Source organism: Tupaia chinensis, unplaced genomic scaffold (assembly GCF_000334495.1).
Source record: "Tupaia chinensis unplaced genomic scaffold, TupChi_1.0 Scaffold145561_1, whole genome shotgun sequence".
NCBI lineage: Eukaryota > Metazoa > Chordata > Mammalia > Scandentia > Tupaiidae > Tupaia > Tupaia belangeri.
The window spans coordinates 626,392-640,831 of record NW_006205418.1 but is presented as its reverse complement, the minus strand read 5'-3'; the positions used below and the strand labels follow the sequence as shown (position 1 = coordinate 640,831).

Below are 14,440 nucleotides of genomic sequence, written 5' to 3'. Positions count from 1 at the left end.
GTGGTTAAAGTACTGGGCACTCTCATATGGCCAACAACTGTTCAAGTCCTGGACCTGGTGGCTGGCTTTTTCACTTTCCCTCTCTCTCTATCACTTTTTGCAAAGTATTTAGTGAAAGAAATTTTCTTTTAAAATTACCTTTAATCTGCAATTGTGTTTGTATAAAGAAAAAATAAATAGGGAGACCATTTAATCTTTTCTTCTTTATTTGACTATTTCATGAAAATAAAATGAGCTTTTTTCTTTTGATAACTGTCTCAAAATTGTATTTGCTGTACATAAAAATAAACTGTTTCTCTACACTCTCATTCAATTTCCACCCCACTGCTTCACTTCTGGTCACCAAATGTGTGCTTTTTATTTCTTTCTTTATCTGATTTTTTCCTAAACCAAACAATTCTCCATTCCCAGCAGACAGGGATGGGTGTCCTGTGACTTCATTCTGTTATTATCATGAGATAATATCAGATTCCACAGGTGAAAGGTTCACTTCCCCATCGTAGATTCCAATCTTAAATTTGGCTTGTCACTTGTGCTCCTGATCCACTGGCTATAAATAGGAGGTTGCCACGGCCCTCTCTTCTGGTTCAATAATTTACTAAAATAACTCATAGATTTCAGAAATTAGCTTCCTTACTAGTTAACTATTATAAAGTATCCAACTTAGAAATAGTCAAATGGAAAAGATGTTTAGGGAAAGTATGGGGAAGAGCTGTGGGCTTCCATGCACTCTTTTGATCTCCTACCTTCCCAGGACCTCTGGTTCATCAACCAGAAAGCTCTCTGTACAAAAATCCTTTTGGGTTTTATTGGATGCATTGCATTTAGTGTCCTATATTGGTTAAATCATTGGCCATGGCAGAAAAACTTGACATTTAGCCTTGTTCCTTTACCTCCCAAAGATCAGGGATGGGGGAAGATGGGTGGACAGGGTCAGAAGTTTAGATCCCCTAATGACAAGGGTGGTTCCCCTGGCAACCCCATTAGGTGGTCATCTAAGGGATTTTCTGAAAGTCACCGTATTTCATAAACTCAGGTGTGGTTTAAAGAGGCTTGTTACAAGTAACAAAAGATCCTCCCATTTCTATCTCCCTTATCTCTTAGATGAAATTTCATGGGTTTGGGACCAGCAGTTAGCGTAATGACTATGTCACTGGAATCCGATGTAGTCGACTGCAGTTCGAGTCCTAGACCTGGTGGGTTAAACTCACGCCAGGCGCATGTGCATGTGTGCCCAAGATCCCGACCAAGAGGAGAATGGAGGAGAAGGGATGGTGGCGTGGCCATCCCCCCGGGGGGTGATTTCTCGCTTTCTATCTCTCTGTCTCTCTCTGTCTTTCTGGCAAGCACACGCACCCTATAGCAAAAACCTCTCAAAAAAAAAGAAAAAAGAAATTCCATGGGTTTTAGGAGTACTGTGCAAAGAAGAGGTATAAAGACCAAAACATGTATTTCTTATCATATCACTGCATCACACTTGTCAATGACTTGGATTTATCAGAGTATTAAACATTAGAGGTATAACAAACTTTAGTTAATTTTAGAAGTATTGACCTTGATGTATGTCCACGGTGCAAAGATAACAGAAGGTCTGATCTGTTGCCAGTAGTGAATTCCTATTTATAAGCCCTTTGAAAGGGGTCCAAGAAGAGTATTAAGAGAGCAATAAATGTATATGAGTTAGATCCCTACTACAGCCAGAATCCTTAATGTTCCAAGCTTCTCAGCAGATGCCTGAAACTAGAGTTAGTACCAAACTAATGCTTTTTCCCCTACACATACATACCCTAAAGTTTAACGTACACATTTAGCACAATAAAATTAACAGTAACTAATGATAAAATAGAACAACTATAACAACATACTGTAATAAAAATTAAGTGAATGCTCGCTCTTTCTCTCTCCTTAAAATATCTTACTGTACTGATCTCATAAAATTAACAGTAACTAATGATAAAATAGAACAACTATAACAACATACTGTAATAAAAATTAAGTGAAAAATTAACTGATCTCGTGACTTAAAAGTCAAACCATGAATAAAGAGGGATGACCATGTGTACATGGTTGTACTCCCAGCCTCTAGAAACCACAATTATATCTTAAATAAAATCTTATTCTCATTCAACATATGTGCAAAATGACCCTCTAAAGTAATTAATCAAATGTAGCAGGTAGTACCTAGATTTTAGGTAATGATGCCAAAATTCAAAGCCCAATTTTCTCACTGAGAAGAAGACATACAGAAAAATAGAGAGGGAAAAAATGTAAATCACAGCTAAATTGAATACTTGAAGTGCAAATCAGAACTAGGTAGTCTTTAATTGTGTAGAAAATGTAAATTGCTACTAAAGATAGAACTTCCAAATTAAAGGAAGTGGAAATAGAGCCTACCATACACTGTCTTGTGAATGCTGCAAGCAGGTCCCCTTCTCCCGTGTTAGAAGTCTCAGCAACGTTCCTCCCTGTGTGACAGATTGCCTGAGGAGTCTTGAAGGTCTGCCAGGGATTGTGCTTCTTTATAGCACAGCGTTTTCCAAGCTGACCCCAACCCACAATTCGTCCTAAGTGCATCTTTCCTCTCAGGGTTCCTTGGGAAGCAGTACCATGCCTGTGGTTGTATTCTACTCCCGGACAAATGGACTATAGAGAAAAATCACTTAATTACCATCATGTATGATCAAATGATCAGGTTGAATATAGTCAAAGTTTCTAAGTTCCTTAGGTCAAAATAGTTGAAATTGTCTAGCAGTTCCAAGGACTTATGATAATGATAACTTACATTTATGTAATGGACTCTAAAATCCTGAAAGCTGACAACTGCATTAATTGCTTTATGACCAAAGGCCCCTTAGGCAGGTGCTCTGTCCTTTTTGCTGTGAAGGAACAACCAGATATGGTAGCTCTTCCCCAGTGGGGGCTCCCAGTGAATTACACTCTCTATGATGTAAGTGGTGCTTCCCCACCCTGGACTGGGCTGGGCCTGCTGAGACAGTAGAATGTGACAATAGTTTTACTATATAACACTGGGGACTTCTGCCTTGGTTTCTTGGGACACTCTAGGGAAAGCCAGCTCCCGTACATTAATAAAATGTCCCCATTTATTTAAACTGCCACCCCAAACCTGCCAGGCTGTGAGGAAGCCCAAATTGTTCCCATGCACATACAGAACATGACGCCTAGCTGGTCCCTGGGTGTTGTAGTTGCCCCAGTTAGATATTGAAAATATAATTAAAGAAGCTGTTTTGGACATCCAGCCCAGTTAAGCCTTCAGCCACCAACTGACTGCAACTGAGTGAGCCCCCAGGCAAGACCTGCCCGGCTATGCCCAGCTCACCCACAGGATTAGAAGAGATAATAAATCGTATCTTTAAATCAGTACAGGGATGGTTTGGTTATGCAAATGTATGCTACTGGAGCACCAGTTTTACCTAAGTTGTATTGTTTTTCCCACTGCACCAAAAACGCTGCTAAACAAGGAGGCGCGTACTGGCTTCTAGTGCATGCAGAGAGCTGTGTGCGGCCCTGGTCTCCGTCACATGCAGCAGGGCTTCTTTGAGGAACTGGTAACTGACCGGAGATACGTACTGTTGTGGGCATTAGGAGGTAGAGCTGAGCTCTCATCCACATTCTGCTACTGACCTTGTGAACACGAAGGGCCACTGCATTTCTCCAGGCTTCACATCCTTCTGTAAAATGAGAAGATTGACTTAAATGACTTCTAAGATCCTTTTTAACTCTACCATCTTATGAAGCTGTTAATTTTTTAGGATAAACCTGAAAAGATGTAAATCAAATGTTAGCAATTTGGGGCTAGCAGGTGACGTGGTGGTTAGGGTGCTAGACTGTCACATGGCCGACTGCCCTCGAGTTCCGGACCCAGTGGCTTGAAAAATCACGCCAGGTGTGTTTGTGTGCAAGCCAAAAAGTCTCAAGAGGAGAATGGAGGAGAAACGATTGAAACATGGCCATCCTCCCTGTGGGGGTGGGGTGGGTGAAGATGAATTCTCACTTTCTCTCTCACTGTCTCTTTCCGTCTTTGGCATGTGCACATGCACTGTGGCAAAAAGTTAAAAACAAACAAACAAAAAACGAACAAACAAATAAAAGCTCTCAATAGTCTTTCTTGAAGGCTCCAGATTATACAATGGAGACATATTCCTTGGGTAATAAAGAATCATGATAAAACACGATATTCTGCAAGGCTTGCCCACAGGGAAGAGTTCAGGTTTGTGTCTTAAGACCTCCCTGCGAGGCATGCAAAGGCCCATGATCTGAGGCTGGCAAAAAGTGGATCACAGTGTCAGGATGCTGGGGGTGTGCATGTCCTCCCTCACTCCCTCTCTCAGAGAAAAAAAAAAAAAAACTTTAAAGAAAGAGATGCACTTTTTAAAAGAATTATTTAACTTTATTTATTTTAATTTACCCAGAGCCGGACACAATGAGAGAGAGAAAAAGAGAGAAAAAGCGAGAAAGTAAGCCTCCAGATCTTGGACTTGAACTGCAGTCGGCCATGTTGAAATCCTGTGCCCTTATGCCCTTAATCACTACACCACCTACTGCCTCCTGCATGTTTGTTTTTAAGAGAGCATAGAAAAAAGTGAGCGTAAATCAAGATGAAAATGAGCCTTTGTACTATTTACCAGTTACTTAGTCACACTTAGCAAGTTAAATCACCACACGTCCTTGATCATGGTGTAGCATACCCTAGCTCTGCCTGGAAATGAACCCCAGGCAGCCATTAAGGTCTTAGTCAGACTGCTTTCTCTTCTGGCACTTGAAACCCTCTCACAAACACAGGTTGTTGGAAAATTTTAGTTCTTTTCCACTGTGAAATTTAGTTGTTGTTTTTTTTTTTTTTCCCTTTTTTCTTGCTAGATGTTAGCTGAGGACACAGCAATGGCTGGCCACTGTGGTTCCTTGCTATATCGCCCCCCCACAGGCCTCTTGAATATAGCAGATGAGACCTTCAATGCACGTGGGAAAATCTCTCCAATCTCTAAATTGAAGTTGTATACAGCATAATGTAGCTAAATGACATTATCATTGTCGTATAAAGTAACCCAACGAAGACACTAAATATTTTAACTTGTTTATAATTTACTCATATTCAAGGGCAGAGGACTCCACAGAGAGTGCTTGCAATGAGGTGGGAATCTTGGGAGCTACCCTAGAATTATACCTACCACGGTCTCTTTATACTGTAAAGTTCCTGATCCCTGTCTATGCTTCTTCATGTTCTAGCACTCTCTGTGAACAGGTGTGTTGGCAAAGGAGATCTCTTTTGCATTAAAAGGCTAAGCATGCTTAGCTTGGAGGTTAAGCATGCTCACTATGAAGAGACTTACTTCCTGGGAACTAATCTGGCTCTGCCATCATTAGCCATGTGACTTTGAGCAAATTACTTAACATATCTGTGCCTCGGTTCCTCACTCATAATATTAGACACTAGTGATACCTATGTATAGGCTGATGCAATGATTAAACGAGATAATATCTATCTTTTAGTAAATGCTAAGTTATAATCCTTTACCTTCTGCAGACTATAAGAGCAGGAACGATCTCTTATACTTGTCCATTGTCCATGTAATAGTCATAGAATCTCTGTGAAGAAGGCATCATCATTCCTATTTTATAAAAAAGTACTAGAAGTTCAGAGAAGTTACAGAAATTGCCCACATAAATTATGAAGAAAGCTGAGCTAAATCTCTAAGTCAGGCTATTCTGAATCCATGGCCAATGCTCTTTCTATTAGAGCAACATAAGAAATGATTTGCTTGTTCTTAACGACACCATATGGTGCCATTATACTATTTTATTTTGGAGAGGTTTTTGCTATAGGGCACGTGCGCTTGTCAGAGAGACAGAGAGAGACAGAGAGACAGAAAGCGAGAAATCACCCCCCAGGGGGGATGGCCACGCCGCAATCCCTTCTCGTCCATCCTCCTCTCAGGATCTTGGGCACGCACGCACATGCGCCCAGCGTGAGTTTAAGCCACCAGGTCCGGGACTCAACCCGCAGTCAACTACAGGGGAGTTCAGTGACATAGCCATTACACGAACTGCTGGTTCCCCATTATACTATTTTGATGTTCTGCTAAGACAAAAAAATTAACTATGTCAAAAAAAATCAACTACTCCCTGGTAATAATTGTATGTACTGTTATATTTAACACTTTTATATAACATGCAGGAAAACATAGAATCTACTATTTCTCATTTAATTGGAAAAATTATAGTAACTGTGGTTTGGTCGTATTATCTGTATGAAACACAGCGATAATAAGATATGTATGTAATGTGACTATCTTAGAATGGATGCCCTAGAAAGAAAGCCTGACATGGGGATTCTCGCATTCTAGGGAAACTCATTTACTAAGAATAGGATTGCAGGAGAAATGCATAAGGCAATGCAGGACAAGGATAAAGTTGGGAAAGAAATGAGCAAATACATGTTTTTAAGGGAAGTCTAGTATCAGCCTGACCCCGTGAGGAACACTGAGGTGCGTTGGCCCCTAGGTTATCCTGGCTAGACGCAAGGAGGCTGCACTAGTATCTCACTACCCCACTTCCCACCCTATGTCGGTCAGTCATTAGTCACAGGCTATCCCCAGGAAAGCAGGTGATGTCCCCAGGGAAAGCAAAACTTCCCCGGCATTTCCAGGAAAAGCAGCTCCTACCGCCTAAGGGAATTTGTCAAGAACACAGTACACGGTGAGCCATGAGCAGAGCTGCAGCCTCCATCCTGATAAACGAGGTGCGGATGGGACACTACGGCCATAGCTGTGACTGTCATAGCTGTCCTATAGCTGAGGACGGGTGCCTGTTCACTGGTTCAAAACAGTTGTGAGGGGCCGGCAGGTCGCATGATGGATAAGAACACTGCACTCCCACATGGCCCACCACGGTTGGAGTCCCAGACCTGACACTTTCTCGCTCTCGCTCTCTCGCTGTCGCTCTTGCTCTTACGCTTTCTCTCACTCTGTCCCTCTCTGGTCAAATTAAACAGGAAAAGTAAACAAATAAAGTCAAATAAAATAATTCTTTAAAAAGTTATTAAAAAAGAGTTCTGATCTATCTCAAAAAGTCCTTAATGCTCTTAACCACTACACCATATATGCATCAAGGTTGCCAAGTTCGTAATTTTTAAAATCTAACTTATCTCATTGCATTTTCCCTAAAACAGAATGAAGTACCAGCCCATTTTTTACCAAGAACAATATTGAGGTTTGAGAATTTTTGTAAATTTTATTTATTTAGTTGAGAGAGAGAGAGGCACTCTATTTTCATGCCACTATCTACCCCCGTTTCAGCCAGCCTGGATCAGGGGTATGTGCATATCCGGCATGTACAAGGAGATCTCGGAATGTGAAGCCAGACCTCCCCGGGGCAGTTCCGGTTGCATCACCACGGCCCGCCATCTGACCCAAACCACACGGCCCACAATTAGTAGAGCTGGGATTCAGATGCAGGCCTCCTCATCCTAATTGCTCTCTCTCCTGTTACCTAACTAGGATAGTTGAGCAAAACGACCTTGATATCAGGTTGAAGTAAAGAGCCAAGGCCATCTCCAACATTAAGACATGTCAGTCAAGCCACTAAATCAGATCGCTTCTTTAGTCGGCCCCTCTCTTGGTTCTCATTCAGAGAGCTCTGGCCTTAGCTCCAGTTCAGCCATTCTAAGCGAACTCCTGCCATCCAGGAGCATGCTTCACTGTGTCTCTGTTACATTGAGTGTAAGCCACTGTTTGCTTGAAGCTGATCCTGGCATGCCCCTATTTGTCCAACTGGAACCCTGGAAGCCCACTATCCTCCTTAGAGGTTCTGCCTAATAGATGGTCACCTATGCTTCACCTCCTCCCCTCCCTTCCCACAATCAGACGACCTGAGAAGCAGCACAGAAAAGATATTGGAGACAAGACCTAGCTGTTGGGACCAGCAGTTAGCATAATGGCTATGTTGTTGGACTCCCACGTAGACAACCGCGGTTTGCGTCCTGGACCCGGTGGCTTAAAACTTACACTGGGCGCGTGTGCGTGCATGCCCACGATCCCGAGAGGAGAATGGAGGAGACGGGATTGCGGCGTGGCCATCCCCCCAGGGGGGGTGATTTCTGTCTCTCTGTCTCTCTGTCTCTCTCTCTCTGTCTGGCGAGCGCACGCGCCCCATAGCAAAAAAAAAAAAAAAAAGATTCTAGCTGTAACTAGCAATAGCTATGTCATCATGGGGCAAGTCTTTTTTTTTTTTTTTTTTCTTTTTTTTTTGAGAGGTTTTTGCTATAGGGCGCATGCGCTTGCCAGACAGAGAGACAGAAATGAGAAATCACCCCCAGGGGGATGGCCACGCCACAATCCCTTTTCCTCCAATCTCTCGGGATCCTGGGCATGCACACACATGCGCACGGTGTGAGTTTTAAGCCACCAGGTCTGCACACGAACCGCGGTCGACTACATGGGAGTCCAGCAACATAGCCATTACGCTAACTGCTGGTCCTGTGGCAAGACTTTAATCTCAGACTTTGAGCTTCCTCCTCCATAAAATTAGTACTCCATTTCCTACTGCTCATAACTGTTACGTGGTTAGAAGAGGCAACATAGATAAAATACCAAGCACAAAGCAGGTGCACAATAAATAATATTTTTATGCAACACACCTGTGCAGGAACCAAAGTCACATGCCTGAGAAGTAAGTTTCCAACACACTTTAGTTTCGGAAAGTAGCTGCCATAATCACAAGTGCCTCCCAGGCAGTGGCTTCTCACTGCGTTTAACCTGCTAGGCAAGCCCACGACACCGGTCTCTTGCTGTACCTCCCCACCTTCCTTCTTTCCCCCTCACCGCTGTCTTGATCCCCCAGGCTGTCATGGACAACGTCCCACTTCGCTGATGGCATTGCTTTCCATGCTCTAGCTACAGACCAACTTGTTCGCAGACTGCCCTGGGAAGTGCAGGGCCCTGTGGGCCAGTAGGTAAGTGACCGGGTCACAGCTTGGCCATGCGACTTTGGGGAAGATTGGCTCTCACCATTTCTGAGAACCGACTCCATGGGAGGAGTCTCTGCCGTCTCTCTCCTTCTGTTTGTGATACTCCATGCCAACACCCCCATCAGTGGACGTGATCCTCTCAGAGCGAGTAATATTTGTCTCTTTAAAGAAGGTGACTTGCAGATAGGATGGTTTCTTATATCTGTTTCCTCCTCACTGTAATGGTGCTGGCTGATTCATCCCAGAGGGGTCTCTGAATTAAATTTCAAACCTTAGAACACACTGCCCTGTCCTGTCTGCACATGGCTGAGTGCCATAGCCTTTGCCCACAGAGTCTCTCCTTGTTCTTAACTAAAACCGGAGCAGTTAATGACCATCACATCCCGTCGCATTTCCTTTTCATATTCTTGAGGACTTAATACCATGCTGAGCACATAGTAGGGGCTCAAAATGAAATCCAGTTTTAATGAACAACGGCGGCCTCTGAGTGCTTGTCAGTGGGCAGCAGGCACAGCGAGCGCTGGCCTCTTTGCCCTTCTCGTCCCTTCAGCTATCTCCGAGGACAGAAGGAGCAGGCACCCTGCGCTGAGAGGCACATCATTATTTTTCCTAAACGAGAACATTTCCAGGCCATGGGCTGATAACCGAATAGTGTTAACAGAGTCTCAGAGTTATCTGATTCCTGGAGGAAGAGAGGGGGCGGCTGTCCTGACTCAGAAACATCAAGTGAGGAGAGTATTCCTATCCCGCTGCCTCTCTGGAAGGCCCTACCTGGGAGCCCTCCCCAGACTGCTCTTGGCCTGGGCCAGTGGTGGTAGGAGCCTCACCCCTCCAATCACACCTGGCACTTTGCTAATAGAATGGTACTAGGTGCGTGGGGAGAGACCGGGTGCACCCGAGTAACTGTATTCCACTCTGATCTGTACAGATTCTGGTTGGCAGCAGGATCTGCTCTGAATTCAAGAGAGCTGGAGCCACGGCCTGGGGCTGGAGCAATGATTTCTTGCACTTTGTACCTTCCATGTGATTGGTTGGGGTTGTACCAAAAATGAATGGCCAGTAGCACTAGGACCCTGATGCCTCATCCATGGTAAACCCACATGGACATTCCCCTAGCCAAGAGTCTTCATGCCTATATTCACAATGATGAAATTTACATCCCCTGATCAGTGCACACAGGGCCTACCCTCCCAGCACCTACCCCTCCTCCCACAGCTAGTCATGCCACTCCTGTTGGTCCTGAATTCTACCACTGCTGGCACCACCCCTTCCTCCCGCGGTCCATGCTTCAATCACACGCCCCCATGAGGACACAGACGTGTATATGCAGTTTGCAAACAGCATCCTCCTGGGTCAGAGACAGTCCTTAGCATTTCTTCTCACTCACAAAATTCCCGGGCAGCCTTGAAAACTTGCTGGAGCCTCTGTGGACCCTCTCACTGCTTCATCTCTGAGATGAGTATGATCAAAGCAATGTCTTAAGTGAGTGTGATATGCTGCTGAAGGGGTGTTCTGTGTATTTCCAAGTACCATGCCCTTAGGAAGCCTGCTATAAATCCTTCTACTCACTCCAGGGAGATGGTGGTTTAGACAAGCTTAATGGGTTCTGAAGACGAGGGCATCTTCTCTGTTGTCTCTGCACAGTCTGGGGTGGGGTGTGGGCCATGCCAAGGTCAGAGCAGGATGGAGCTGCTGAAGCTTTACTGAGATGACTCACTTCTCAGATAATGCTCCAGAGAAAAATGCAGGCTTCCTCTTGCCCTTTTTCTAGCTTGGGCACACCTCTTAGGATGAAAGGCTTTGGCAGCGGGAAAGGAATGTCAGGTCATGTCAGGAAGATATATCCCTGAGTCTGGGCTTTTCCTTTTGAGCTCAGAAAGAATTGGGCAGAAAAAATAACGATAATAATAAATAAATGACCCGTGCTTTCACTAAAACTGACCTCCAAGTCCATACTTATGGTGAGTGGGAACTTGTACAGAGGTCTCATTTCCTCTGGGCCTATTTCCTCCTCTTTGAATCTGCCATAGCGATTCCCCCTTCCTGGGCTTGCTTGGGGAAATATCAGTGAGCCTGTACGTGTAGGAGAGGATCAATAATGTCCATGATTCTCCTGTTCCTTAAGGAGAAATTATGTTACGAAACAAGAGAGGTTTTTGTTGTTGTTGTTTTTTGCTTTTTTTTATATTTTCTCTGTTACCCAAATAAATGTTTTACTTTCACTAAGAAAAAAAAATGTGTTTAATTCTGTAAAAGACTGAGTAAATGAAAAATGCTTGAGAAAAGTGAGGTTGGGGGATTTAAGGGACCACCTCCAACATTCTGGCTGTTCCAGGCAGAAGTCAAACTAACCTTGGGACATTAGCCTCTAAATGCAGCTACAGGGGGTTCCCCATGCACTACCCTCCAAATCGCCCTTTTTACTTCTTAATTTGAACAGTTGGGAGTTAACGTTTTCTTCCTATTTAGGACTCCAAATTCAGAGTTGATTTTGAAACATACACACATTGTCTCTATACATACGTAAAGACATGTCTACAAATGCATATGGACCTTTCATAAAATAGATAAGCAGACTCCCGGGGTAAGCAAAAGACCACCCTTCTCACAAAATCTGCATGGTGGAGACAGATTTGGCAGTTTCTTTGTTTCCTACTCTAAGTGGCTTTCCAGAAGTCGACCCCCACCTGGAGCCAAGGGCACAGCCCCAAGGTCACCCTAAAGGTCAAGGGTTTACTCTCTGGTATTGGGGGTTTCCCTCATGGCTGGCTGAGGTCAGAAGAATATGCAAATATTCTTTGAGAAAAAGATGGATTGAAAGAACCTCTTACCCATTATTAACTTCTTCTCTATCCTTAATATTGCTTTATCGGTTTGAGCTTAAGTGGGGTTAAAATCCACATGTAGGCTGAGGTCGGGTGAACCTAGCTGCCTCCAAGAATAATAGGGAAGCCCAGGAAGACAAATCTTACAGCAAGTGAAAAAGAAATTAATGACCACAGAACAGTAAAAATTAAAAAGAGCAATGCAGAAAGGAAAGGGGGAGGAGAGAACCATTATAACCATGAACATTTTTTTTTTAAATAACAAAGGAACCTCCATTCTGCAAAGTCTTCAATGAGTGCTACACAGACAGCTCTTCTGAGTTGGGGGCAAGTTAATTATATTCAAAAAAAGACAGTGTCTCCAAAAAAATCTTTTTTTTTTTTTTTTGCAGTGAAATAGCTTAGTTCCTTCATATAGAGACATATTACACAATGTTAACAACCATGAAAAACAATACAAAATGCCCTCCATTTAACAAGTAGAAAAATATAACTAGTATATATGGCAATTGTGAATCTAATACTGTACAGAAGTACTTTATGGATTTTACAAATAAATTATAGCTTCAATGCCCTTTTAAAATTCTTTTTCCCCCTAGATGTACACGCAAACGTATAGTAAGACAGTTTTCAAGCCGAGCTGATTGCAGATCAGTGCCAGTCAAATGTCCTGCCCACCAGCTCGAAGAATTTCTTATTTGGCTCATGAAAATATTCGTGCAGTTTATGGAGTAGTTTGGGATCGACTTGGGGGTGTGCCCGGCCTTTGGACTCGTGCAAACAGCGGTCCCGACCACTGTCCCTCAGGCAGTAAAAGCCCTTGGTTTTGTTAAAGTAGAAGTTCGAGGCGTTGATCTGCGGTGACAGCTTCAGGAACCTCTCCACCTTTTGGATCTCAGGAAAGGGGTCCCTGATGAGGCGGTCGCCGTCCACGATGTGAATGTGGCGTAGCGGGAAGAAGCGCAGCCAATTCTGCATGTGCACGTGGTACAGGCTGCGGTTGAGGGCCTTGTAGCCCACGTTGAGCCGACCGTCTCGCACCAGGAACTCCTCGATGGACGGGTAGGGCTTGCGCTTTTGCATGTGGTTGTAGAACACTTGGGTGTAGTCGGACAGCACGCGCTCCGACGGGTCTCGCAGGATCAGCAGCAGCCGGATGGACGGGTTCATGCTGTGAACTCTCTCAGGCACTTTGGGCGACGTGAAGTACGCGGGGGTTTTCTCCACCGTGAGCTGATGTGGGAAGGAGAAGGGCATTTGGCTCAGGTACCAGCTCAGGCCGTGGCTGTAATGCTCCTCCCAGTCGAAGAAGTGGACCTCGTTCTCCGCGGCCGCCACGTCGGGGTGCAGGCTGAGCATCTCCAGCAGCGCCCGGGTGCCGCCCTTGCGCACCCCGATGATGATGGTCTGCGGCAACTGCTGCGCGGAGCCGTTGGGGGCCGTGCCTTCTCTCACGTCGTCCAGGAAGGTCCCCGCTTTCCGCAGAAGCTCCTGCTGGCCCGGCTCGGCTCCGAAGGCGGCGGGGCGGGAAGGCACTAGCTGGGGCTGGGCCAGCAGCAGCTCCACGCCCAGGAGCAGGGCGGCCATGCTGACACCACGGAGGTTTCACTGGGCCGCGTGCGGTTGGGTCATGAAGCGCTGCGCAGGGAACGCCTCCCCGTCAGTGGCACATGGGTGTGGCAGGCCGCCGATTACTACGGAACAAAACAAACACAGAGGTAACCCAACTGCCCCCTGCAGTAGCCAGTGCAGCGTCCACCTCCCTGGGATGCTCGCGGCTTCTTGATCCTACTAAGCAGGAGGTGTGAACACTTCCAGGAGGGCCAGAATGTCAATATGTTAGGCTCTGTGGGACGTGGCATCTCTTTGGCACTCCGACCCTTATATTCTGTCATAGAACTAAAGCAACCACGGATAATACACAAAGGAATGGGTGTCGTCTTATTGTAATAAAATTTTATCTATGGAAACAAAATTTGAATTTCCTATCATTTTCATGTATCATTAAATAGTACTCTCCTTTCTTTTCAACATTAACGTGTTTAGCTCTCTGACTACCCCAAAACAGGGACAAGTGTCACCCACCAGCCATAATTCAGGAACCTTTGCTATAAAGGAAAGGGTTGAAAAGTCCTTTGGACCTTAGCAAAGGTGAGCCACATAGCTCTTGCCACAGGGCCCTGGCAGGACAGGTGACATGGGAACAGGCTTGTTTTTCTGGCCATCAGACTACCCTACCAAGGGCTCCTAATCGAATAGGGTGTGTCAAATTATTATATAAGGAAGGCTAAATTAGTCTCATTCTTTACCTTGCAGCCAACCCTTACCACGACCTCACTGAGGGGAGTGTGCTGCCTAGCAAAGCGGTTTGGCTTTGGCTAGTGGTGCGTGGGTAGACACAGCCCAACATCAGGAAGCCGGTGTGTTCCCACTTGCCCTCTTGTACTGTTGCCATCAGCATGAGGGCATGCCCTGGCCAGCTGCTGGTCCCAGGGAGGAGGAGAGGTACGTGCAGCACAGCTGCACCCCCAAGGCCACCACATCGCACGACCATCCCGGACCAAGAGCCAGAGTGCACAACTGCAGCTTTAAGGCACTGAGTGGTTTGTCTCGGGGCGTGCATTTGCCAAGG

At 45.1% G+C, this 14,440-nt stretch overlaps 1 protein-coding gene across 1 annotated transcript; it reads right to left on the bottom strand.

Moving 5' to 3' along the window:
- Positions 1-12,013: 12,013 nt before the first annotated feature.
- HS3ST1 (heparan sulfate-glucosamine 3-sulfotransferase 1) lies at positions 12,014-13,675 on the bottom strand. Its single transcript, XM_006168106.3, has one exon. It carries the CDS (start codon positions 13,393-13,395, stop codon positions 12,460-12,462), a length of 936 nt encoding a protein of 311 aa, XP_006168168.1. The 5' UTR covers positions 13,396-13,675; the 3' UTR covers positions 12,014-12,459.
- Between the last annotated feature and the right edge of the window lie 765 nt (positions 13,676-14,440).